Below are 26,902 nucleotides of genomic sequence, written 5' to 3' on the forward strand. Positions count from 1 at the left end.
AAACGGGGTGAGGAGCCCTGCCCGCCCCACAGGGCTCTGCTGGGGTCTGCCTGACAGCCCCTCAGCTTTGGGACCAGCGGAACCCTGGCCAGTGTGAGGGGTGACGAGGGTGTTGATGGTGACGAGGCCAGGGACAAGAGGAACGAACACTGAGGATTCACTTTGTGACAGGCACGTGCCGAGCGCCTCACATACCGCCACCAAGTCCAGGCCTCTGTCACCTCCCACCTGGACCTGAGGCCGACCCCTAGGCTGGTCTCCACCTCTGACCTCGCTCCCCTTCAGTCTGCCGTCCGCCAGCGCAGTCTTTAAACAGTACACCCCGCGGGCGCCTCGCCCTTCCCCTGGCCCCGCATGGGCAGCTCCTGCCTGCCTTGCTGATCTTACCTCCCGCCTCGTCCCCGCCCTGCACCCCTGCAGGCCCCCAGCCCTGGATCTTTGCTGTTGTTCCCTCTCCCTGGGTCACTCTTTGCCCAGATGTCTGTGACCTGCCCCACTTCATCCAGCCACACTGTCAAACCCAGCCGCCTCCTCCCCTCTAGCCTGGACCCTCCCCTCCTGTGAGTTCCCTCTTAGTACTTGAGTTCCCCTGATACGATCGTACACATTTGTGTGATTCTCCCACGCTAGGCTGTAGGCCCCAGGGGAGCAGGGCATTGCTGTCCTGTTCCCCAGTGTGTCTCCAGCCCTTAGAACAGGGCCTGACACAAGGTTGGTGAATGAACAAATCAACACGTTTCATTTAATCTTACTCCGTGACCTAGGTGCTTTGCTATTTGCCTTTTATAGATGAGGAAGATAAGCTCAGAGAGGTGGACTGACTAGCTCACGGTCACACAGCTGCAGCAAGAGACTTGGGCTTGTTGAAACTCCTGGCCCGGAAGCCTCAAGCCCCCAGCCCTGGCTCCTGTTTGGGACTGTTGCCCAGTGTCTGTAGCCCAGAGCCCTGTCTTAGCCAGTAGAAGCTCCCACCTCCTCAGAATCTAGTCAGGCGTGCCCGCAGGAGAGGACAGAATTGTGAGGGGCCAAAAAGGGGGCGTATGGGAAGACCCCCGGAAGAGATGAGGGGTGGAGCCGAGGAGGGAGTGAGAAAAGGAACTGGAGGGTCTGAGAGGGCCCGGGGGCAGGTTGGGGACTTCAGTGCAGGTCAGGACAGGGCGCCCCAGCCAGGGAGTCCCTGAGGAGAGCGCCGTGGGGCACCACAGCTCCCAGGACCAGTGTGTGGCCCAAGTCCAGGCTCCCTGTGCTGGCTCTGGTTCCTGGCATGATCTCTGCTTCCAAGAGGAGCTCAGGCCTGGCGCGGCTTCCCAGGGTAGAGAAACACACGGTGAGACAGAGACAGAGAGACAGAGAGAGAGAGAGAGAGAGAGAGGGTCTGTGTGTGTGTGTGTGTGTGTGTGTCCAGCCTTGCTGTTTGCGTTGTCGTCATGTCTTCTTAATCAGCCTGTTTCTGGGAGCAATGACTTCATCTCCTGTGATTCTCAACACAGCCATTGTGCAGCGTCCGTGGAAAGATTGGGCCTGGCACCGTCCATATTCCCCTAATGAATGGGGTTGGGAGAGCCGGCTGGTGGGCGCTGGCCTGACCTGATCGGGGGGCTTGTGGTCAGGTCTGCCTCCAAAAGACTCCCCTTTCAGTGGTCACCCTTCGATCTGGGCTCATGGACCCTGGCCCACCCAGTGCAGCAAATTCTAGGAGCCTGGGCACACACTGCGCTGCGGGCAGGGCAGTCACACCCAGTCTCTGCCCTCAGGGACGCCTGCTGGAGGAGGAGGTGAACAGACCCTACTGCAGAGGGACTGTGGGTGGACAGGGAAGGGAGTGAGAGCCCCCCTGGGGCTCAGGGACGCTCCTCAGAGCTGGTGGTTGGGCCACAGGGCGGAAGTGAAGGCTGGTGGCGGGCTTCCTTGGGGAGAGGAGGGAAGGGCTTGCTGGTGGGCCTGGCGGCATGTGTCGCTGGCCACGTGGGGTGTGCGTCGGCCTGGGGGGTGGCAGGGGATAGAGTGGAAGACGGCGGGAAGGCAGGACTCGATCCTGGAGGTGCCTGGGAGCAGGAAGGATTTGAAGAGGAGCCGGGGCCTGATTCCGAGGCAGCTCCCTGCTTGTGGGAGGGGGCCTGGAAGGAGGAGGAACAAGCTGGCGGTTGAGGGCCTGGCCCCCTTTTGCCTTTCTCTTCAAGGGGGAGGGGCTCCTTGCCCCCTCCCCCATACTGCCAGGAGCCCCAGCCCCTACCCCGCCAGGAGGCAGTGAGGGCGGGGCCTTAGGGGGGTCTCTGAAGAATGTTGTCTGGGCTTGGGCAGCTGAACCTCAGTCCCCGAAGCCCATCCCCACTGCAGGCTCATTTACAAGCTTGTCTGGAGGCAGGGCGAGGGGTTGAATGACCCCTGGCAGGATGTAGTGCTGTGAGTGGGAATACACTGTGTCACACTCCCAGCCAGGACATGGAGGTGGGGGGACCCCCGCCAGCTCCCCATCTGGGGGTTCCCCGGGCCCCACCATATGGAACAGGCCCCTGAGTGAGACTGCCTGCCTGAGTCCAGCTCCAGAGCCTTGAGCACGTTGCTTAACTTGTCCGAACTTCACTCTGCATCTCTGTTAATGGGACACTCGTTGTACCTGCTTCCCAGGGTATGTGTGAGGGTTATTGGTTTTTAAGGGGAAGGGCTTAGCAGAGTGTCCACACGTCGGAGGTGCCCAGTCTGCTTAGCTGTGGCAGAGGTGGCCGTGGGGTAGGGGCCGGGGGAGGGCGATTATGTTCACCGTCATTATCAAGGCTCCCTTAGGTTCCTAAGAGCCACAGGTGGGGAGTTGGGAGGGGTGATGGGAGAGCCAGCAGGTGGAGGTGGGAAGAGCCTGGTTGAAGGAGCAGAGAAGTGTGGGTCCTAGTCTTCACCGCTCCCAGACCTCAGGCAAGTCACTCATCTCTCCCAGCCTCAATTTCAGGGGCCAAGGAAGGAAGGAATGAGAAAAGGCATTATGGTGGCCTGAGCCGGCAGGGGCATGTGAGGGGCTAACACATCTGTTAAGACTTATATTTTCATTTCTTTCAATATTGAGGGTCAAGTAACTGCCTGCCTCTTGAGCGGACATCCAGCAGGGAAATGCTTTGAAAGGGGCCCTTCCCAAGCTGAGGATGGTCCGCTCTCTCCCTTGCCCTAAGCACCACCCATCTTCCTTCATACGCCTTCACTGTCCCAGCTGTTCGGCATTGTCTTTTGTGGTAAGAAAACAGTTCAGCTTAGCAAACATTTCCTGAGCATCTTTTGTCTTCTTGGGTCTGTGTTGGACCCAGGGGATACAGGCATGGTTAAGATACTGACGGAACTATTAAGAGGGAGGATGATTGTTGAATTGTCTTGTGTGTAAAGATCTCAATGTAAAAGCAGCCTTCCTGGGGCCAGAGGCTCTGGGTTCTAGGCTCTTCTCCTTTCTGCCTGTGGGACTGTGGGCAAATGACAGTAAGTCCCCTACATACGAAAGAGTGCCGTTCCGAGAGCGTGTTCGCAAGTCCAATTTGTTCGTAAGTCCAGCAGTTAGCCTAGGTACTCAACTAACACAATCGGCTATATAGTACTGTACTGTAATAGGTTTATAATACTTTTCACACAAGTAATACATAAAAAACAAACACAAAAAATGAAAACATATTTAGTCTTAACAGTACAGTAGCTTGAGAAGTACAGTAGTACCAGCTACATCACTGCTGCCTTTACACTTGCTTCCGGACATCCTGGGCTTGAAATAAAGATACTGTAGTACTATACGCTATACAGTACTGTACACAAAAGCACAACCACTTGTAGAGGATGCATGCACGTGACAGTGTACTCCAGACACATGCACTAACTTATGTGATTGGACATGCAAATGCATGTTCAAATCTTTGAAAGTTTGCACCTCGAAGGTTCGTATGTAGGGGACATACAGGACCTCTGAGCCTCCGGTTTTTCAATTCAGAACCTGGGTCAGTCTCTGATGGTCCCTCTCAGTAAGAAGGCTCTGCAATCACTTTTGGATTATTAACTTACTGTGTCCTCTCCAGGGAGATTCGAAGTACAGTTTCAAGGCAGAGCCAGAAGAACAGACTCCAGAGGTGGTAGACTGGCCTGACCCAAGTTTGAATCCAGTTCTGCAACTTAATATTTATGTAACATTGGGCAAATTACACTGTAAATCTCTTTGGGACTGGGTTTTCTCAGATGTAAAATGGGTATGATGATATGCCTGCTATGCTATGTCCCGGCTCTTAGGGAACTCAGCAGTCATATTAAAGCTGCTATGAATCTCTTCTCCCCCAATACAGTGCCTGCTCCATGCCAAACACACCCCCAAGCCCCCTCTCCCCAGCTCCGCATATCGGAGGGGAGCCAGTTAGTGGAGGTCTTCAGCTGACCGAGGAGCCTGAGGATGGGCCCCCAGAAACAATTCCAGGTGGGGCGCGGGCCTCCACAGAGAGCCCCCCCACCCCCCCACAGTGGGCAGCAGGGGTCAAATGGTTTTAAACCTCCTTGATTTGTATATATACTAGTTTGGCATTCTGTCTTGCTTTATTAAAAAGATGTTTGCTAATGAAATTAATAGTGTAAACAAGATTTGGGGAGGGCAGGCGGCCAGGGGAGGGGATTATTCAGCACACTTCAAAGGACACCCAGCTCCAGCATCTCAGCCACGCCATTTGCATATGTAATGATCGTGCTAATTAGAGGTGGCCTCATCTGTTAACAACAGGTTTGCCAAGCTGTGCTACATTATTGTAATCACCCAGTCAGAATTCTCTGGCATGCTTTTCACTAAAGATAACAAGAACGATAATAATAATGCCTCTCATTTTTTGCCCCCTTGCTACGTGCGGGGCATCCTACCAGGCACTTGACAGTCATCATCTCATTTAATCTTCACCACAGCTCTGTGTCCCAGAGATTCTTATCTCCTGTGTATAGAGGATGAAACTGAGGTACAGAGAGGTTAGGTAACTTCCCTGGGCGCACACAGCCACGAGCTGGCAGTGGGGGAAGAGACCCGAGGTCTCGCTAACTCTCGCGCTTCTTCCACCCCGCGGCACTCCTTCTCTGGGGAGACTTGACACACAGCCTCACTCTATCTCTTTCTCATTTGGTCCTCTCAGAAACGCCCCCGTTTCTGCTGAAGAGGAAGCTGAGACCCTAACAGGTTATTGAGGGCTGTTCAGGAGGCGAACCCAGGATCTCTAACTTCTAGGGTAAAGCCAGCCCCGCGTCCCCACCTACCTGCCCACAGTGTGTGTGTGTGGGGGGGCGGGGGACACGGGGAAGCGGCCCCTCAGCCTCCCCTGAGGTCTTGAGAGGATGGTGTCCCTCGCCTCTCCCACTCAAGCAGGGCTGGGCTTGGCCTCACTGCCAAAGAAAATTATGAGACAGTAAACAGATGGGAGGACACCAGCATGTCCTAACTGGCTTTACACATGTTGTCACTAAGTCAGAGGTTGCACATGGGTGGCTCGTGGCCATGTGTAGCCCACAGGCAGGTTTCATTTGGTCTGGGAGGGTGAAAGGTGTTTTTTGGTGCTTTTAAAAAAAAATCAGTTCCCCATATTTAAGCACTCCCAAAACATTCACCTTCAACATTCACCAGAAAATTCTGGATTTCTGGCTTTTCTTGAACAAACAGATGTGGCAGCGTTGTGACTGTATTCCTGCAGGGCAGAGAACCAGCCTCTGCAGTTCATCTCAGACTCCTTTTACTCCCCAGAAGGCCTTCGAGTTTGCTTAGCCTGCACTAGCTCTTCCCAGTGATCCTGGGAGGGCTGTGTGGGGGGATAGGGTTCGCATTCTAGAGATGACGAGCCTGGGATCCGAGTGGGCCACTCCACAAGGCTGTTGTCAGCTAGGCCTTAAACCTCCATCCTCACCGTCCACCTTGTGTGGTTTTCACTCTACCTCGCTGCCTCCCAGCCATGTCCAACTCCACTGTCTGCCAAGGCAAGAAGGAAACCTTTCACAGGCCTAATGACTCAAAAATAACCAACCGTGAGCCCAGGGAAGTGTTCCTGTCTCCCCCTCTCCTTTTCTACCCTCCCCGAGACCAGAGGGGACATGGGAAGCCTATTCATTTAAACTCAATTATTTTCTGGAAGACAGAATGGAACTGAATTGGGTCAGCGGCTATATTTGCTGTGCTCAGCTCTTTCCCCTGCGACAGCAGCACCCACTGGCTGTGTTGCTGGGCTCCGTGCCACCAGGCTCACCAGTTAGAACTCCGTTATTGGTGGCCGTTCCTTGACTCTGAAGGAGGGGAGCCCCCTCTGCTCGTTCACCCAACAGGCTGCAGGAGCGGGGTCTAGAATCACATGGCTACCACCTTCCAAACCTAGGCTGCCCAACTGCAGTCTGCAGTGGAGGCGATTCTGACAGTGGAGTGCCTTACAGATGAGCAAACAGACACCCAGAGAAATGAAGTGCTTGCTGGAAAGGCAGGCCTTGAGCCAGACACGACAGGGACCTTACGACACGACAGGGACCTTACGAGCCGACAGGGACCTTACTAGTCGTGTTACTGGGAGCAGAGTACTTGACTGCTCTGCACTTCTGTCTCCCTGTCTTGTAAATGAGGCAAAGAACTTGACACACCTCCTGGGGCCAGGCAGTCACGATGTAAACGTGACACAGTGTGCCAGGGTCCTGCCCCCAGTTAACCCATCTGTCCACACTCCTTCCCTTGCACGGTGTGCCAGGGACAGAGCTTGGTGGGGGTCCCAGATCTCAGGAGGAGGCTCTACTGGGATGCCCTCCTCTCCGTGAAGCCTTTCCCAATTCCTTACCCCCAAACCGGAACTGTTCCTGCCGTCATTTTAGGTCCTCTGTTGGGCCAGGCCCTGCTCTGGATACTTTCGCAGCTTCCTCGGGGCCCACGGCCTGGTAAGTGTGTTTTTGTTTGGCGCTAATGGCTGTACTCACCCCTCCCCCACCGGACTGCCAACTTCTTGAGGGCAGAGACCACGTGTCTTGTTGATCTGCCTGTGTCCTGGTGTCACTCCCTGTCTAGGTGTGTGGCCTTGGACTGGATGTTTAACCTTGGTGGCCTGTTTTCCCATCTGTAAAATGGGAATAGTGATGCCTCCCTCCGACGCACATCACGGAGCGGAGGCCAGTAGTGTCAGACACGGCAGTGCTGCAACAGATTCTCAGAAAACATGTGGAGAAAATCAAATCAGACGCTTGCGCTCCACTCCCTAGAAGCAGGGAACCTCTAAGAGCGGGGCTCTGGGGGATCGTGGGAAGGGTCGTAAGCGCCGTCTTGTTGCAGAATTGCTGTCTGCTTACATGGAGAAGTGCGGACAGGGCGGTGGCCTGTGGGCCTCGCCTCACTCCCTCCATCTTCTCTGCTGCTCCGGCCTCACGGTTATTCCAGTTCCCAGTGGTGGAGCTGGGATGAGTTAGGAACCCAAGGTCCCAGTGCCTGGCGTTGTACCTCCCCTTTTGGCAGCGATAGAGCCTGGAGGTGGGGCAGGGCCTCCCCCCTGCATCCCCATCGCCAGTTCCAGGGGTTGGGGCAGGGTTAAGGGGATGGTTCAGGGAGGTTTGTATTCCCTGACCTTTCAGAGTTGTGACTTCAGGGGTCGTGTGTGACCTTGGCCTGGTGTAGACCTGGTGGGGTGGTGGCTGTGGCGACAGGGCTTGGGGCCTGGGCAGTAGGTGGCCCAGCCAGAGACACAGAAGCCGGGCTCTGGTGGGAGCTCAGGGAGTAGCCCTGGAGTCTCTGGGGAGAGGCTTAGGGATGAGGGGGTCTTGATCACAAACTGACCCAGCGTCCTGTGCAGCCAGGGCAGCAGTCACAGGCTCGAGAACCGGAACTGTCCCCTCCCCTCGCCCCTTGATAGCGCTCACGTCCTGGAACACCACGCGGGTTGTTGCCCAGGACTTGGCACCGTGACAACCAAGAAAGAGAAGTGCTGACCGCGTCTCATTGCCTGTTGAGTAAATTTACTCTGTGTTTTTCCCAGGAGGCGTCACATGGGTAGGAATTTACTCCCCCTAAATGCTTTGATGGAAACATTACGGTTTTTGAGTGAACGTGTGTCAACGTCGCCGTGGGGGGGAAAGCTTCTAGGATTCTCTGCCAGCTGAAGTCATTACCACAAGACAGTGGTTGGGGGCCTGGCAGATGGGGTAGATGCAGCCAGGCTGGTGCGGGGAGGCAGCCAGAGGGCCAGAGCCCAGCCGGCCTACGGGGGGGGGGGGGGTCTGAGCAGGTGGAGAGGGGGAGGGAGTTGGGAGGCTGCAGGCTGACAATGTACATTAACACCCTCCCAACCCGCCCCCCACCCATGGCACAAAACAAAGGGAGTGGGGAACTTGAGGGGTGGGGACGGAGAACAGAGGCTCTGGAATGGTGAGCGCTGGCAGCTCAGGCCAGTAAGTCAGGCTGCGGCCAGATTCCTGAGGGGCCTGGAATTGCAGCTCCTACCGGAAACTAGCTGTTGTGACCTCGAGCAACTTTTCCAACCTCTCTGTGCTTCAGCTTCATTTTAGTAAAATATGCCTGTGGATACCCACAGCTTATGGCTCTTTGGAAGATTAAGAAGGTAATATATGTAAAATACCTAGCACTGGGCCTGGCACATAGCAGGTGCCAGGACACATTTGTTGCTTGTTGGTGATGATAAAACCACACAAGCATAGATGTGTTCACATAAATTAACAGCTGGGGCACATTGAAACCGCTACCCAGAGTTGGTCCTCCGTCTAATACCAAGTTTGTTTCTCAGCTTCAGCTGAGTACAGCAGTGGTCTCTTCAAAAGCCCTTGTCCACGAACAGCCAGGGCCTGGGGCTGACTGTCCTCTGCGGGGCATCCCTCTCCGGTCTTGTGCCTGCTTCTGGCCTGCAGACTCACCTGGATGGAGGCAGTGGGTTACAGCAGCGCCCTCCTCTGGCTGAGGCAGTTCTGGGAAGGCCACAAAGGGCCTCTGTCCTCTACACAGCCTCTGGAAAGGAGAGTGCTGTGGTCACAAGAAAGGTCCTCCCTCCCAGGATGCATCTCTCTCCCCGAGGGGATATACAAGCATTGCCTGGAAGTGCTCCTTGACAGTCTTGGGACTGGCTCCCTTGTACCCCAGGAAATGGGAAGCTCCTTGAGGAAGGTAGGTTCTAGAGTCTCCCACAGGGCCTGGCCCAGTTGGTGAGACACCTTCAGATCTGAAAGGTCATGAGACGTCTGGGCTCTGAGCTTTTGGGAGAAGAGGTCCATCACACATTTACTGAGTCCTAGGACTTGAAGAACCAGAGATGAATAGACCCCAAGGAGGGCCTGACAGGACAGGCAGCAGGACCCAGGAGAAAGGGAGGGAGGACTGGGAATTCAGGAAGAGAGGGAGAGATCACATACTTCCTGGGCCTGGGGACACTGGGAAAGGCTTCCCTGAGGTGGGGCAGTTAAGCTGGGCCTTGAAAGGTGAATGAGAATTGGAGATGGGTGCAGGAGGGGAGGTCAGTGGGAGCAGAGGCATAGCCATGAGAGGGGGCAGGGATGCCTGGGGAAGAGCTGAAGAGGGCCTGTGGCTGGCTGGTGGGGGTGTGTGTGAAGGTGAGGAGTGTGCAGTGGGTGGGTGGGGCCTAATGATTCGGGAGACCTGGTCACTGGGGGCACTGGAACCAGGAGTCACGGGGTCAGTTTCTGAAATTCCAAGGACGCTCACTGTGTTCTCACTCCCTTTCACATATTATTCAAGATGGCTCTGAAAGCAGCTTGCAAGAGGTTATGCAGTCCCCTGAGCTGAGGCTAGAAGGGTAAGGAGGAAGCACCTTATTCAAGGTCAAATAGCTGGTTAGTACATCTTCTGAACCCCAGATAACAGGCTCGTTTCTTTTTAGCTTGTGACCCCCCTCCTGTGACAGCTGTCATGCAGAGGGAGAGGTCCTGTCACAGGGGCCTATTTTGTTATAGAAAGATATTAGAACTGTGTGGATCAACCAGTGGGGGTGGCTTCCTGCCTGGGGGAAATCTGGGAAGGCTCCCTGGAGGAGGGGGTATTAGAATTAGAGGAAGATAAGAGGGGACCAGTAAATAGGTACAAACGGCTGTCTGGGGCGAGGCACATCTATTGTACTTTCAGATGTGGCTGGGCCAACTTGTGCAAGTGATTGAGCTTCTCTAGACTTGATTTCTTCATTTGTAAAGTGGTTACAGTATCTGCCTTACCTGTTTATTGCTATTATTGAGTTCAAGTGGGAGGCCTGCTTGGGGCCTGCGCCCTGGAGGAGTGCTCGGAGATGGGCTCTGTCCCCTCCATCTCAGGTGCCTTGGATGCTCTGGGAGCCAAAGGGGCTTCTGCCCTAGGGCCTCCCTTGGTGACTATGGCCTCACCTCTCCCCTGTTTTGAAATTTTATTAAGATATTGGATAGACCCAGATGAAGCTGCGAGGGGAAACCTCACCTCGGAAGGAAGGGAACCACCACCATAAGTGCACCTCTGGCTAAGAGTTCTCTGGGCTTTGGGGGTGTGAGCAGATGCAGATGGAGGGGGGGCAGGTTTTGTTGGATTACCTGTGGTCAGGTTCACCTGTGCTCAGAACAGAGCTGAGCCCAAGGAAGGACACAGCAGGGGATGGAGTGAGTTACTTCCCAGGTTGGGGGCTGCTGTGGGGTTACAGTCAGACCTCTTCCTCAGCCCTGCAGGTGCCCCAGCCAGAGTGCTGCCTACCTGCACACAGTAGGTGCCTCACAGTCTGGCACTTAATAGGAGCTCAGTTGTTGCTGAGGGTCTGGAGCAGGCTGAAATTACCATGGGCTGAACTGGGGCTTGTGAGCCTCTGGTGTAGAGGCTATGGGTAGGCAGGACCCCAGGCAGGGGCGCTGTTCTCCCACCGGCCTGTTTATCCATATTTACATGGAGGGATTGGATTCCATAATCCAGTTGCACCAGAAAGTTATGCAGCAGCCACTCTACTTTGATTAGCCCCTCCAGGTGGTGGCTGTTAAGGGAGGTGTGTGATTCCCTGTGTGTGGTAGAGGCTCAATACTTGGAAAACATTGCTGTGGCTTTTCAAGAAGGATGGCAAAGCGGGTAACCCCAAGCGAAAATGTCAGGGTGGCTGGGTGTGCCTTTCCCAGAGGGATTTTCAGTTCAGTAAGGGCCCTGTCAGGGTGACCCAAGGATGAACCCCCCAGGCCAGCGGGTGGGGCAGCATTTGGGCTCCTGGGTCTGACTGCCCCTGTCGTCCTGTAGCATTCACAAACCTGCGCAGCTCACCCCCTTGTCTCTTCCCTCCGGCACTTAACCCTCCCCCTCTGTCCTGCTGGCCCAGCCCCGGATACAAGAGAACAACCGCCCAGAGAGGGAGCTTGAACCCATTCCCAAAAGGTCTAGCTCCAAGGAGTCGGTGCAGAGAGTCGGGAGCCCCGTTTGAGTGGGTGACCGTAGTAGGCAAATCCCCGGCTTTGTCTACACCTCCGTTTCTGTTCGCATTTTTTAAATGTCCGAATGGAAGTGCGGGAGAGGGAGGGTACTGGCCCTCGGGGTGGGTGGGGGCGGTGGGAGCCTCGGGACTGCTGCTCTGAGCCCGACGAACTCCGGCGGGTCCTCCGCGGGCGGTGGGGAGTGGGCCGGGCCTCGTCCCCGCCCGCGTCCGGAGCACACCGGCGGGTTGGGGCGGAAAGCGGTTGCAGCTGGGGGCAGCTGGCCGCGGAATGTCCCCTGCCGCCGGGCCTGGGAAGGCAGAGCCAGCGGCTTGGGGTGGGGTGGGGGCGGGGCTTCGGGGGGCGGAGTCAGCCGCTTCCGGCCTGGAGCGTGAGGGGCGTGGCGCCGCGGGGTCGGAGCCTGGAACGCTCCAGGAGCCGGATGCGGGAGAGTTGGTTTTGGCGCGCCCCCGAGTCTTTCGGTCACCCCAGCTCGCACTTAGCTTTGGCCGGCCTGTCTCAGGCCAGCCATAAGGACACTAGTATTCGATCAGGACATCTGTTAGTGCCTACTTTGTGCCAGGCACTGGCCCGAGGTGTGCCGGGCCTACCAGGTGAACAGGCCCGGACGTTCTCCAGGTGGGAGGAGGAGGGGGCTGAAGCTTTCAGATCAGTACCATGAGGAAAGTGAAGTTGAGTGGTAACTTGGGGTGGCGGTGGAAGTTACTCCTTTGGTTAGAACGACCTCTACTAGGACGCGCGCGACAATTGATCTGAGAGCAGAATGAGAGAGAGGAGAAACCAGCCTGGCCTAGAGCCAGGGCCAAGCAGAGGGAACTGCAAGTGCAAAGGCCCGGAGGCGGGACTCGGGCGGCTTATGACCCTGGGCGGAGTCAGCGCTTTGGGGAGGAGCCTGAGATTCCTCTGCGAGCCTTGTTCCAGCCTTCCGGACCGGTAGCTCGGTCCCAGGGCCCGCACCCCGCCCAGGTGCCTTTGGCGGGCGACCTGCTCGTGGTTGGAAGTGCGTCTTTCTAGACTTCTTGGACCTGGAGTTTGTGCCATGTGATTACCTGTATGGAAGACTGTAATTTTCCGCTTGTTCCGTGGAGGACCCGGAAACCTCTAGAGTTGTCACCGATGTGTTTTTTTAAGTCGTTTCTGAAATTTCAACTTGGAAGACAGAGTCAGCACGTGCTTTGCGGGAAGGGGAAACCTGCCTGGTCACACCTCTTAGATGCTGGCCTGGACTGAGAGATCCCCCGATCTGGCCAGGAGAGGCACCTGGGTGCCCGCCATTCTCAGGAATGGGCCTCTGTGGCCTCGGACTCCTCGGTGATAACCTCGGCAAGATCCTGGGCCGGGCCGGAGGAGCTGCTCTGTGGAGACCCGGCCGTCCTCGAAAGCCAGATCTGGCTCCCAGGCCCCTGGTGCCCAGACCAGGGTCAGCCCAGAGGCCTATCCCACCGCCAAGGTCTGTGGGTGGCTCTGCCTGGGGAAGGGGGTGCAGGAAACTTCTTGCCCTGTGGGTGGGCACCTCGATGGCTGTGGGTGGAGGCTGGAGGGTGTGGAGCTGTTTCTCCAAGGGGGCCCAGCCCTGGGAGCCCACCCACTCTCCGGCCAGGGCCTTGTTGAGGCCCCACAGCCCCTCCTGAGCAGCCTGGTTTTCACGCTGGCCTCGGGGGAAGAATGGGAGACCCCCACCGGCTTGGAAGGAAGGGGGAAAGTGGGGGCCGGGTTGCTTAACTGGCTCCTCCCTCCTGGGAACCAGGCCCAGCCCTCCCGGGAGCTTCAAGTCTTCGGGATCCGGGTGGAGAGAAGCCCAGTGAGCGGAGGACCAAGGAGGTGGAAGCAGGCAGGCAAAGCTGTGGGGAAGGAGATCTAGGCCCAGGGAGGTGGTGGGGTTGGCAAGGTGGGCTGTGAGGAGGGGCCTTTGACCCCAAGCTGAGGAGCCAGCGAGGGCCCTCGGGCTACTGTCCGCTTAGCCTGGGCCTCCCAGCGCAGGTGAGGAGCAGGGTGAAGCCGCGGGGGCTCCTAGCCGCTGCCTCTTGGAGACAGATTTAATAATCCTAGGCTGTCTCTCTGACGGTTAGTATTGCAGGAGGGAAGCTTTAATCCCAAAACTTTTATTGATCCAGACACTAATAAAAAGTAAAGGGTTTTTTGGAGCCAGGTTTTTTTCTTGTTTTCTACTCGACCAAAGAACATCAGAGCTCTAAAACACAAATTTGTTTTCCTGCCTCTCCCTAGGTTTGGGAGGCGGGGTGGGGCTTGGCCGTGTTCAGATTCACCTCTCTAGGAGCCCTCCCTGACCGCGCATGCCTGCAGTCATGCCTCTTCTCCACGGTTAACCAGCTGCCACTGTGCATCTAGTCTGTCCCCTAGGAGGGTTGGGGTGTCACAGAAGCCTTCCTGCTCACCTGAGACCCCGGGGTAGTGAGAGGCGTCTGCCTTAAGGCAGCGAAGGCGTGGCTCGTGACTTCTTGTGTCTTTCTGGGTTTGGTTCTCTTGCTGACCTGTTCTTTGTTTCTTTGTTGTTACATGTTTATTTCATAAATACTTACTGAGTTGTTGCCAGACCCTCCCTTAGGATGCAGAAAGACAACAAAGCTTCCCTTCTGGCAGGAGAGACAGGCAATCAGAAGTGAGTGGAGAAACACATCAGTAATTCCAGATGGGGTGATATCAGTCAGGATTTTTGTCTGCTTTGTTCAGCACCTGGATTCCCAGTGCCTAAAATAGTGTCTGGCTCACTGTTTGCACTTAATAAATATTTGCTGGCTGAACGAACAAGATGATGTGAAGGAAACAGCCAAGTGTTTCAGTGGGGAGTAATGGGGGTGGGGCAGGACCTGTTGTAGCGGGGCGGGGGCGGTCTGGGGGAGGACTGAGCTCCACCGGCCTCCTGAAGCCACCCTTTACGAGAAGGGGGTGGAACTAGAGCTCCTGACTGAGGGAGCAGTGAGTGCAAAGTCCCCGAGGGCAGGAAAGCAGTGGCTTCCAGTTGGGGGATGGGGATTGCCAGATGAGATCAGAGGGTAGGCCAGTACTCTCCGGACCTCTTTCCCTGGGGAGGCGTTCGGATTTATTCAAATTGCTGTAGGGAGTCACTGGAGGGTTTTTAGCCCAGGAGTTAAATAATCTGATTTGCCTTTCTAAAGGGTCCCTGTGACTCCTGGGTGGGGAGGCGGGGTAAGGCCGGTGAAGAGGCGTGCACAGGTGTGAGAGATTTTAGAGGCGGTAGCGGTAGGATTTGCCGATGGATCGGGTTCTGGAGGCCAAGGAAAGGGAGGGTGGCTGGCTTCTGAGACTCCTGGCTTAAGCGGCTGAGACGAAGCTCCGCTTTGGACATTTCAGACTTGAGGTTCTGTGAGGCGTCAGCATTTAGATATGTGAGTCTGGAGCGCAGAGGAGGGGAGAGCTGGGATAGAAACTTTGGAGTCTTGAGCCCTGGAGGTGTTTAAAGCTAAGGCGTGGATGCGATCACCAAAGGAGAGTGTTTTACTGAAGGAGAGTGCACCCACGTCAGAGCCTGAGAAACTCCAGCACCTGGTGGAAAGGTGGTGCGGTACTGGGAAAGCAGGGCAGTGGTCTGGGAGGGAGGGGAGGCACCTCAGAGGAGGTGGTGTCCTGGGTTTCAGGGAGGGAACTAGCTGTCCTGTTGAGTACGGAGAGGACAGGAACTGTGGTTGGCTTTGGTCACACGAAGACCTTTGGGAGGAGCACTGGGGTCAGGCCAGGTGTGTTGAGTAGAAAGGAAGTGAGTAGAAGAGGAGGCGGCAGGGCCTGAGAAGCGCAGGGCGAGCGGCCCGTCCGGGAAGCCGAGGAGGGTCAGGTGAGGGCTCACACGTCCCGGGTCCTGGTCCCCGTGCACCAGCAGTGGGCCCCTGCCTTGGGCCTGCATCAGGAGCCTCTGAGCGGAATCCCTAGAGATGAGGGCTGGATTGGGCGCCCCCGCCCCCCGCAGTGGTCTTCAGTAGCTCTCTGAGCTCTGTCTCCCTCTCTCCTTGGAGGGCTCGCTTTCCGCTCTTGCAGTCACCCAGCCCTGTGCTCCCCACTCCCTGCCCCATCTCTCTGAGTCCGGGGCGCCTAAGGAAGAGCACTGTGCACCTGGCTTTCCTCAGAGGGCCCTTCCGCCCTTCCCAGAGCTGAGACCGGGACTTGGTCTGCACCGGTGGCTTTGCTCTGGAAGGTTCCTTGGTGTGTTTGGCCTCCAGAGAAGTCCGAGGTCTATTTCAGAATATTTGGGTAGCTGGGACCTTGACCTCCCCGCAGTGCTTGGCTGTGTGGTGGGGTTGGGGTGCGGGCTAGAATGTGTTTGGCTTATTGGGGAGACAGTGTAGGGTTGGGGACAGCCTAAGCTCTAATGCTCCTGTTGAATGAGTGACACCCAGATATTTGAGTCTTTGGGTTCCCCAGTGGTTTTGTTAAATGCTTTCTCTGCACCTGGTTAACCAGTGTTTTTACACCTGTTATCTTCCGAGGATAGTGTATTTCCTCATTTTGTACCTGAAGAAACTGAGCTTCAGGAAAGTGGAAGAACTTGCCCAAAATCCCACAGTTGCTAAGGAACACAACTAGAATTGCCACTCAGCCCCGCAGACCTCCCAATCACGCCACTCCTGACTGACTGATTAACCCTATAGATGAGGAGGTGATGGTGGGTGTAAGGGGCCTGGTCCCCCACTGCCCCTCAGGAATAGTGGCCATGTGCTCTGCTGGGGCTGCAAGGCATGCCTGCTGCCTCCTAGCCCCTGTTTCCTCTAGTGCTCGTCTCTCCCCTTCCCCCCTCCCCCTCCCCCAGCACACACACCAGTTGCTTTAGGCTCCAGGAAGATGGAAAGAGGCAGACCTTGAACTTGATCAAGCTCTGGGGACTCTTGGGGCCCAGGGAGCCCACAGCTTCTGGGAGGCTCTTTATGCCGCAGGGCTTGCACGGCTGCTAAACTTGCCAATATGGAAAGCCAGCTCAGCTGCAGCAAGTCCCCTGGGAGACACCTGAGGAGGCGGGGGCCCGCCCCTCACTAGGGAGTGGGGAGACTGAGGTCCAGAGCTGCCTGGGTGGGGCTGGGCTCTACCTAGAGACGTGATGCCTTATGCTGCCTCCTGACAGGCCATGTGGTTTTGCGCCCTTGCACCCTCTCCCTACCCAGCAGACCCCAGTTAGCCTGGGGGGTGGGGTGGGCCAGAGTCAGGCTGTTTTTATGTTGCAAAGAATTCAGGCTACAGCCCAGCCTTTCTCAGCCTTTATGGCCTTATGACCTGGATGCTTCTGGAGGACGGTGGGCATCTGGGACATGCTAGAGGGCGGTCTTGCCTGGTAGTCACTGAGGGTCCCAGTTGGACCCCCTCTTTACAGAAATAAACTGCGGCCCAGAGAAAGATGTGACTTTCCCAGGGTCACTACCCAGGAAGCTAGTTTCCCACTTTGTGTCTCCCAGCATATCCTGGGGCAGCGTCCTTCATCGTAGCTAAACCTGCCGGTCTTTATTAAGTGCTCACTGGAAGCCAGGCTTTGTTCTGTAACTCATTGACTCCTCACAGCAAGCCCGTGAGGCTGAGTACTATTATTATTGCAGAGGGCGAAACAGTCCCAGAGAGGTGACATGACTTGTCCAAGAACAAAAGGTCGCAAGTGGCACAGTCCAGATTTGAACAGTCTGGCTTCAGAGCTCATGTTCTTAACCACCAGGCTACACGGCTTCAGACTTACTTGACTGCCAGGCTCCAAAGAAGCGTACTGAGGGTGGTAAACCCTTGGATGACCTGGCCCCTGCAGAGTTAGGTCTGAGGACTCCGCCTGGCCTTGGCCTTTCTGATAGGATGGCTGTACAGCACCTATGGGCTGCCCAACCACTCCTGGTGCCCGGAAATGACCCATCTTTCTTGCAGGGCTTGCTAGCCCAGGTACTGAGGCCCAGGCCGTCACTCTCTCCTTTCCTCTCCCCTGCCCACCCTTGGAGCCTAGGGGCCCCAGGAGAGCCCCCATCCCTGCAGCCCTGCCTCTTCCCTTCCTTTGGACCTTGGTCTGCTTGCCCGAACCCTGAGGTTGGAAGGACGGCTCCCTTACCTGCCCCCTCTGACTGTAGAGCCTGTTTGGGAAGGGACGAGGGCCTGGCTGTTGGATGCCCCACCCCTGCAGGGGCTGCGGACCCCCTCTTTTCTCCTCCCTCTCCTTGACTTTCCTGTGCCTCATGATTTCCAATCTTCTCATCTGTGAGAAGGGGGAAAGAGTAGAACCCACCTCACAAGGTTTTGAGGCCTAGACTGAAAGCCCAGTGTTTGGGCACCTGCGACAAATGATTCCTCCTCCTCGCCTGCGTGTTTGAAGGCAAGATGCTAGTCGATATGGAACGGGAGGGGCCTCTGGAGGGAGCAGGTGGGAGAAGAATCCTGGCTTTGGCTGACCTCACGTGGCTGGGCCCTGGCTGGGCCGCTCTGTGCCATCCTGGGCGAGTCAGGAGCCTCTGCCCGCCGCATCTTCCTCCTCCGTAAGATGAGTCCAGCTGCTGCCTGTCTTGTGGTGTGGTTGTGAGGAGTAATGAGACGCTGCTGTGAAGTGCTGAGTGCTGTGCCGGCCCGTTGTGAGTGCTTAAAAACTCTGCCCTTCCCACTCTTATTCTTGAGATGTAGCCTCCTTGTTTTGGGGGTTCTTCAGATGAAATTCGGATTTTTACTGTCATGCATTTTGTCTAAAATCTTCCCAAGGCCTCTAATCTGATCATGACTTTTGAGGGATTTTTGGGTTTTTGCTGTCTTGTTTCCTGTACAGAAAAAGGGAGGTGTGTCTTTAAGTCCCCAGCAACCCAAGTGGGACACTGGCCCTTTAAAAGCACATTACGGAGAGTTGGAACTTAGCCTTTGTTTGACTAGCTATGATCAGTCCCAGCGGACAGGGCTGGAATGGTATGTCTAGGACCAGAGCAGGGCCGGACTGGCTGGGCCCGGTGGGGGACAGCGGGCAGCGGGGTGGCTGGCCTGGGCCTGGAGAGCCTGGTGGCCGCGCTGAGGGATGGTGAGTGACCTGATGGCCTGAGCGGAGGTTGGGGTGAGGGAGGCCAGGAAAGAAGGCAGGAGGGAGGCTGCCAGTCTCGGCCCCTGACCAGCCTCCTGGGCCCAGGGAGAACTGAGGCGGGTGGGAGCGGCCGGTCAGAGAGGATGCCCAGTTTCGGGAGGGACTCAGTCATTCCCCAGCTATGGTGCCTCTGCCTCTCTGTGGACGTCCACCACCGGCCCAGAATGTGGAAGCAATTAGAATGGCCCGACAAAAAGCGAGAAACCGAGGAGTGGTGTTGCTGTTTTTAGTGTTTGAAAGAGAGGAAACCCAGTATCGGTGGCTCCTTTCCACGAGCAGGCCTGGTGGTCTCTGTGGCTGCACCGAGAACCGAACGGGGAAATGAGCTTGGCCTTTGCTCCGAGTCGCCGAGCCCGGGGCTGCCCTGGGTGGGGCTGCGCTGGGGTTTGGGGGTCGTGTCATCCCTGCCCCAGCCCCGGGTCTCAGCTGGACTATTCTGTTTCCCTCCTTCTCCCTGCCTCTGTCTGTTCCCTGATCCGTTGGCCTGCAGGCCGGCGGTGTGTCTGAGCCTGGGGTATGTTTTGCTCCAGCTTAAATGTTTGAAACGGTTGTCCGGAGCCAGGCCCCTGTGATGCGGCAGTCTCTACTGGGGAAGTACCCCATCATAAGAGAAGTCGGGGGTTTGGCTTGTCACACACTGTCCTGTGGAGGGGTTGTGAGGGGAAAATGAGCCGCTGCTGTGAACTGCCAGCCCTGCGCCTGGCTTCTTACAAGTCTCCGTGTCCCTTAGTCCTGCCCACGTTCACTACCACTGCTGGGGTGCTGCCGGTGGATCAGACTCCTACAGCTATGTGTCCTCACCATTTTCCAGACAGGTGACACGGGAGGTGACAAAGGCAGGGCTCAGTGGAGTTCTGGTGACCCACGATTTTTTTACTTGAAAGTTGGTGCATTTAATCACACAATCTCTGTAGGTTTGGTGAAAGCCTGAGGCGTTGACAGGCAGTGAAAAGAATTTGGAGTTGGAGCCCAGATGCCAGGCCTCCAGCCCTGCCCCGGTGCCTGTGACCTGTGACCTTGGGCAAGCTGCTGGACCTCCCTCCCTGAGCCTCCACTTCGCAGGGGTGGAGTGCTTAGGGGAAACCCTGGAGGAAGGTGTCGGTTCTTCTGGGGTGGGGGGCAGCACGGAGGGGTGGTCTTTGAGCTGGGCATTGATGGATAAGGCACACTTGCTGCTGGGCACGTTCTGAGTGTATGTGCACAGCCCAGTGTGGCTGGGTTGGGACGCACCTTGGAGGCTGTATTTAAGGCGTTGCTGGTTGGAATCCTGTGGGCCGGTGGCAAATGACAGGCAGGGCTAGCTTATCCTAGAGTCAGTGGGGGAGGGGGTGGGAGGGAAGCGGGTGGGCTCTTGGAGTCGGTGGGGGGGGGGCGGGAAGAGGGTGGGCTCTTGGAGTCGGGCACACTCTCTGGCCTTGGGAAGCTCCTCACGGCTTCAGGGCATGTTTCCTTAACTGTAGTTGGGCGGCTGGGCCACATGAGCAATGGAGTCCGCTAAATGCGGAGCCAGGGCTTCCCTGGTGGCGCAGTGGTTGAGAGTCCGCCTGCCGATACAGGGGACACGGGTTCGTGTCCCGGTCCGGGAAGATCCCACATGCCGCGGAGCGGCTGGGCCCGTGAAGATCCCACATGCCGCGGAGCGGCTGGGCCCGTGAGCCATGGCCGCTGAGCCTGCGCGTCCGGAGCCTGTGCTCCGCAACAGGAGAGGCCACAACAGTGGGAGGCCCGCGTACGGCAAAAAAAAACAAGAAAAACCCGCGGAGCCAGGGCCTGCCTGGTGCACGTGCCAGGTGTGTGGGCTGTCGTGGGTGAGGCGGGAGCTGGAGAGCCATGGATGGGTCACTAGGAGCAGGAGGAACTCGGCAGCCACGCCCTGCTTTTGACAAGCGTTTTTGCCTCTGCTGGTGGCCTGGGAGCCTGTGGCTTATTGTCAGCACCGCCCCCGCTCCTGCTTTGTGCTGCTGTTGAGCACTCCTGGCTGTCTCCTGTGAGTTTCAGTCTGGGAAGCAGAGCTCTGATGCCCTGCTGGGACTCCCAGACACCAGGCTTTGAGAGGATGGGGAGCTGGGGTCCCAAGGCCCCCAGGCTTAGCGCTGGCATGCTGGAGGCACTCAGTAACTATATACTGGGGCGCTGGATTAACTCAAACCAGGCGGGGTGGGTGTTCGCATGTCAGACCTCCATCAGGCTCTGGGAGGAGGGCAGCGCAGCCCACTTGTAAGGTGAGAAAACTGAGGTGCAGGAGAGACCAACCTGAGGTCTGTGCTCCCTTGGCCCATGCTCCTTCCCCTTCGTGTCTTTGCCTTGTCTCCCTGAGGCCACAGAGCCCCCCTGTCCTAAGTGGTGGCGGGACAGGAGATGGGCATTGCTGCTAGAACCTAGGGTGCCCGTCTCTCCTTAAATGGGGACGTGGAGGTGCCTACTTAAAGGAGAAGTGCTGCAAGGTGGGAAGGGGCAGAATGCCCAGGGTAAGGCAGGGCTCCCTGCGTGTCAGGTTACACCTGTAGCACCAAAGGTGATGTCTTCCCCATTTTACAGATAAGGAAACTGAGACGTGCAGGTTATTTAATTTGACCAAAGTCACAGAACTTTATGTTCACGTGTGTTTGTTTTTAAGGAAGGAGGCCTCACCACATTAGACCAGTCATCAACCAGCATGGTGCCAGGGGCTGGGGCTGTGTTGACACGTGGCTAGTCCTTGGTTGAGGTAGGAAGCTTAATGCCCAGGGATGGGGGAAGGACAGTCCCCAGATCGCCTTGTCACCCTAACGTGAACGACTTGCACAGCACCAGAAGACCACCTGGCACGGCACCTGGGTCTGGGATGGAGGGGTAAGAGGGGAGAAGATGACATTCTTTGGAGGGGTCTGCTGAGCCTAGGAGGGCTTCCTGGAGGTGGAGAGCTGGGAGGAATTAGATAAGCAAGAGGGAAGTTGCTTCCTTGGGGAATGGAAGCCTTGGTTTTCAGTTTGTTCTTTGTTTTCATTTCATCATCCTTCCCCACTTGGGTCATGGGTCCCCAGGGCCTGAGGCAGCTGTTGGTATTTATGGTCCTGGGTGGAGGTGGGGGAGCGAGTCAGAAGCTAGTCCCACACTCGGCGGTGTGATCTGTGGGACCAAGGGGACGCACGGGCCGTGTTCACACATGTGAGGAGGAGACTGGCACAGACTGAGCTCGCAGGGAAGGGACAGCACGGCCGGGGCCTCGGTGGTTCTCCAGAGTCTTCCTAGTGGAGGAGCTGAGTGCCAGGCCGTGGGCCAGATGGAGCTGCTGCTGTGCTCCTGCCTGGGGGTGCTTTACTTGGGGGAGCTGAGGGGACCTTAGGGTTTGGGGTGTCATTCTCCTTCATCTTCCTGAGCGGCCGGGCTGGGCTCGGCGGTTTCTCCTGGCGACCAGGAAGGGACGGAGAGCTGTTCCCGCTCAGCAGCAGCAGGAGCACTTGGCCCTCAACTCGCTTTCGATTTGCCCAAATCTCATCCTATTCAATGAATGTTCCTCAAATTCTCTTCTTTTAAAATTCAGGGCACTTTGCTCTTCTGCTGAGGTTTATGAATGTTTAAAAACTCCTTTGTGGTCCCCAAAGTCATTTGACAAGTCTGACAGCTATTGATTAAAAACCGGAAATTATTCAGGCTGCGGGATAACTTGGGGGAATAGATGGAAAGTTTTTTGTTTCTTCTCTCTCTGTGTGCCCCTTGCCCTCCCCTCTCCCCCCAAAAAAGATGTAGGGATGTGGGGAGGTAAATGTGTCCCTGAATGTTCTTTGAAAACTCCCTTAGGCTGCAGAATTATACTGGAAAGGGGGGGATGGGGGACGGTCAGGATGCTGAGGGGCGCCTCTCCAGCTCAGGGGCCAGAAGCAGCCCCCTCATGTCCCTGGCCTCTCCCCACGTCAGCAACAGGCAGCAAGGAGGTTTTGCTGACGGGATTCTGGGTGTATGGTCCTTTATGTTAATGGGGAGTTGACATGTTGGGGGTTCCGTCACAGTCTCTGAAGTAGCTCAGCAGGTGAGAAAGCAGCAGCTGTCGCAGTGTCGATTGTTCAGCATATTCGGGGCACCCCTGGAGCCAGGCCTCGGGCTGTGCTGTAGCCGTGGCACGTGAGGAGACATCCCATCCTCCTGTCTTGGTTGCCGGCATGTGGACTCTCCTTTTCCAACTCAGCCCTGCGGTGTCGGGAAGGCACAGGCTCCCAGGGATAGGGTGAGGCAGGAGACCGGGCACCTCCCAGCCCAGGGCTCAGTGTGAGTGTGCGGATGGGCTCACACTGGTTCTAGTGACTGCTGGGATCTGCCCCTCTGCCTTGGACTGAGAGAGCCCTGGGCCGAGACGGACCAGGCCTCTAGGCCCTGTCATCCCAGGAAGCCTTCCCAGGCAGGGCGGCCAGCCTCCCTGCCTTTTAAGGACAGGCTCTGTCTCCCCAGGGTCCTGGGAGCCACCAGGCAGCTGCATTCTTCTCCCCTCCCCTGGGACCCCAGCGGGGCCAGGAGTGAGCGCTGGCCTCAGCAGCCGGTTCCCAGGCCAGCAGGGCAAGGCCGGGCCTGGGGAAGAGACGGCTCCGCTGGATGTTCTGGGGGAGCGGGGGGGGGCTCTCTGCCTTGTCTGTGTCGTGCTGCTTGATTCTCAGGAGCTCAGCGCCCTCCCCCTGACTGTGCCCCGGGACCTGGCTTCTTCTGCTGTGGGCACAGCTCCCTGGATCAGCCTGGCTGTGACAGGTGGAAACATGGTTGGCATGTTCTGACCGACTCCAGAGTCCACGGGTTCTGCCAGCCCTCAAGTGGGCACCTCCTCCGTGGAGAACAACCTTGTCCAGGATTTCTGCCCCGTCCAGGCCTGGTTGTGGCTGTAGGCAGTGGCGTGAGACCACACAGGCGTGCAGGTGAGAGGCCAGGTCTCGGGGTCACAGGCCGAAGGGCTGAAGTGGGCCCTCAGCAGGGTCTCCTGCCCACCCACAGAACCCTCTTTCTTCCTTTCACTTCAAGAAATTAGGGGCTTTTTATTGCGTTTTTGTTTTTAGGGGGGGCTTTTTGGAGGCATCCCAGAGCATTTGGCTAGATGTAGTTTGTTTGCAGATGGGGAAACTGAGGCCTGGAGAAGGTAAGAGATTTGAGTGGTCAGGGGAAAGGAACAGAGAATGGCCTGCAAAATCCCTGTCTCGTTACCCCAAACATCAGGAGTGTCATCTCCCCTACAAACGTCAGCCTTGATGCCGGTGTGTAATCCTTAATCGGCCTTGTTCACAGCTGTGTCCGCGCTCCTACAGTGGTGTCTGGCATGAGGCAGTGACTAGAGCAGACAAAAGAGGATGGGGACCGGCATGAGTGACTGGTGTGGTCGCTGGCGTTGACCCCTGTTCCCCCGAGCACCTCCTTGCCTTGTCTCAGTTGACACTCTCAGGAGCCCTGGGAGGAAGGCATGTCAGTTCTCCCTGCTTAGAGATGGGGAAACTGAGTCCTAGAGAATGGCACGAGTTAAAAGTACTCATGGTTGTGTGTTTTATAGGGAATGGAGACTAGATTTGCTCCTACAGCCGGGCACCCTTGGTGCTAGGGCCTGCTGCCCTCCCGCCTGTTCCCAGCGGCATGTGTGTGGGCTGCGTGTTTATCCCTGGGGCTTAACTCCGCTGCCTGCCTGCCTGTTATGCCAGCAGCCCCCAAGCAGCGCGGGCAACGCCTCCTCGACATGTCTAAAAGAGAGCTCCCAGCTCCTGCTTGCATGCCTCCAGAGACAGAGTGCCCGCTCCTCTAAAACCAAACCAGGCTGGCCCATTTGGGGACAGTGTGACTGAGCTGGAATTGGCCTCTCCTGGTCCCAGCCCTGCCCTCTGGGGGCGGGCACGGCAGCTCCCTCTGCCCCTTGAGGTTTGGAAGGAGATTCTGAGCCTCTTACCTTCCAGGCTATCCAATCCCACTCTCAACTCTCCCCACCCGTAGCTGGGAACATCCTCCCCGTGTCATATAGAGCTTTTTAATTATCACAAGTTTTATTTTCAGGTCTCCTCCCTCCTTGAAATAACAGGGAATTTGCTAAACTTTTGTGTCACTAACCTTTTAAGAGAAAAAAGGACGGAGTTGAAAAACAGCTCAGGGGTTGGCTGGAAGGCTATCAGATAAGGCTGTGGCCCAGGAGCCAGGACAATGTCCCGTTGTTCCTGCCCCCCGCCCTCACAGTGGGCTGCTCTTGGTGCCTGGCTATATCTCCAACAGCGGCTCCGCCCGTGCCTGTGGCGTGCCCACATTTCCCGGGCTCCTGGGCCCTGGGCACGGCTGCCCGACCCCAGCCAGCCCCGCGGCTCTTCCACCCGACCTGGAGCGAAGCGGGTCACGGCAAGCAGGTCAGCTGGCTGTGGCCTGCGTGGCCGCCTGTGGGCAGAGGGGAAGGCGAGGCTTGGGCGGACAGCGTTAGGCTTGGAGTCTGCTGAACGGGGTTCCAGTCCCCCTTGGCCACTTGCTGCCTGTGTGATCTTGGGCACGACACCTGGCCTTCTGAGGTGCGGTACCTCATTCCTGATGGGTTCTCATGAGAACTGGGTAAGGAGACAGGTGGGAAAGTGGTGTGGAGTGGGGCTCAGCCACCCGGCCCGGGTGTGAGCACTTGTCTGTCTGGAGAGACCAGGGACAGTGTGATGGTGGCAGCATTCGGACTGGGCTTTGAACGCTGACAGAAAAGGCTGTTGTCGGGCAGAGAGTGGAGGGAAGGGTGGGACGGGTTCAGGAAACAGCCTGGGCAGAGGTCCCCCCAGAGGGAGGGAGTTCCTGCTGGCCTGGGACCCGCTGGCGAGGAGAGTCTAGGTCCTTTGCCAGGGTGTGGTGTGGCAGGGTTGGAGTTTCGGGGAGGGCTCAACCCCAGGGTGAAGCACTGAGACTTGATTCTCCGTAGGCTGTGAGGGGAGCGCCGAGGGCAGGAGTGACATCATGTTGGGCAGAGGGGCCCATCTGGTGCGAGGGCACTGCCCCCCAGGCCCTGGCCAAGACCTCTCAGAGGCAGAGGAGGTCAGGGCAGGCCTCCCTCCCCTGTGGCCTTGGCTCTCCTGTCTGTGACCTGAGAATTGTGGCACCACCCCCCCTCCCAGGAAGTGTGAGGATTCCATGGCATGGAGGACGCAGATAAAGGCCACCTGGACAGCTGGTCCAGGTCAGGAAGGGGGACTGCAGGGGACATGGGGCCTCTAGTGACTGGGGGGCTGTTGAAGGTCTAGAGCATCAGCTGGGTCTGGGACGGTCTCGGGAGGATGCGGCTGTGGTGGAGGGTGCAGCCACAGAGGGTTGGATGAGCCCCTGACCTTGGGAGACATGGAGGGAGCGCCCCATACCTGGACAGATCAAGAGCAGGGGTGTTTCTTGGAGATTCTGGGCAAGCACCAGGGTGCTGCTCTTGGGAACTGGCCATGAGCAGGCGGCTGCCCCGAAGGCCGGCGCTTTCTCCCACTAACAGCGTCTGAGGGACCAGGGAGGATTGTCCTCATCCCAGCTGACCTCCTCCCCCTCCCCCAGGCTTAGCTGACCTCAGCTCCTGCGGTGTTGGGGCTTTGATCCAGGAACTCTGAATCTTAGCGCTGATCCAGACCCAGCCCTCCCCACGAGGAGCCCCCTTCCTGGTAAGGAGACAGCTCTGTGACAGGCCTTCCCAGCACAGCCTAATGAACGTTAGGGTTTGGGGTCGCTCTCTGCCCTGGGAGTCTGAGAAGGCTTCCTGGAAGAAGGGGCTCTGATGCTGGGTATTGAAGGTTGGATAGGACAAGGGGATTTCTAGGTGGAGGGAACTGCCTGTGCCTGGAGACCTGCCTGAGGGAATCATGACCCCTGGGGAAGAGGAGCCCAGGGTGAGGTGGGACAGGCAGATGCACCCTGGCCAGCAGGGCTGCAGCTGAGCCCATGTGGTCTTGATGGGAAACCCCCTCTTCATGACTCCATCGCCTGGGGGAATGCCTCTCCCCGCAGACCCTCTCTCCAGCACTTCCGTGTGTGCGTGTTACCATTTATTGCTATTTGAGACAGAGTCCTTCTTTCTCTTTCAGATGAGGAAAGGGCCCCTGGGGGGGTTGGGGCGCGAACAGGGGTCACTTCAGGAGGAAGCTGAGACCCTGAGCCGGTCACCTGCCTTCCCTGAAGCAGGCCTTGCAGGGGTCCGGGGGGCGTCCTCCTCTCAGCCTTGTGAGGATTCAGCCACGTGCTGTGTGTGCTCTTTCCTGCGGGCACAGCCCAGGGCGAGCCTGGCCCAGGTAAGGAGGGCCAGGCGCGTGGAGCCCACAGCACTGCCGTGAGACCTGGTTCTGTGGCCTCTCTGACCCAATGTGGTGTCCCTGGCAGGGTTGTGAGGAGGAGCTCAGACCTGGGCTGTGGGGATAACCTGCGCGAGCAGAGGTCCCCGCGACGGATTTTGTCTTCCTGGGTGCCATCTCGCCAAAGACCGAGGCTCTGGTCCCCAGATGCCGCAGGAGGTCCCCAGCGGGGCCG

At 57.2% G+C, this 26,902-nt stretch overlaps 1 protein-coding gene across 18 annotated transcripts in view; it reads left to right on the forward strand.

The window, feature by feature from the left end:
• The window catches only part of DAB2IP (DAB2 interacting protein), a 193,728-nt gene that overhangs the window by 134,863 nt on the left and 31,963 nt on the right, over nucleotides 1-26,902 (forward strand). The window contains exon 1 of one of the 18 annotated variants that reach the window (XM_049710766.1): nucleotides 17,387-18,385. The exons of 15 other annotated variants lie outside the window; for them this stretch is intronic. In XM_049710766.1, the coding sequence (XP_049566723.1) occupies nucleotides 18,246-18,385 (140 nt within the window). In that variant the 5' untranslated portion in view covers nucleotides 17,387-18,245. Of the gene's footprint in view, nucleotides 1-17,386; nucleotides 18,386-24,588; nucleotides 24,781-24,804; nucleotides 24,977-26,902 lie in introns of those variants that run through there. 2 more of the 18 variants (XM_033427272.2, XM_049710767.1) reach the window with 2 other exon arrangements.

The sequence above is a fragment of the Orcinus orca genome, chromosome 6 (assembly GCF_937001465.1).
Source record: "Orcinus orca chromosome 6, mOrcOrc1.1, whole genome shotgun sequence".
In the NCBI taxonomy this organism is placed as follows: domain Eukaryota; kingdom Metazoa; phylum Chordata; class Mammalia; order Artiodactyla; family Delphinidae; genus Orcinus; species Orcinus orca.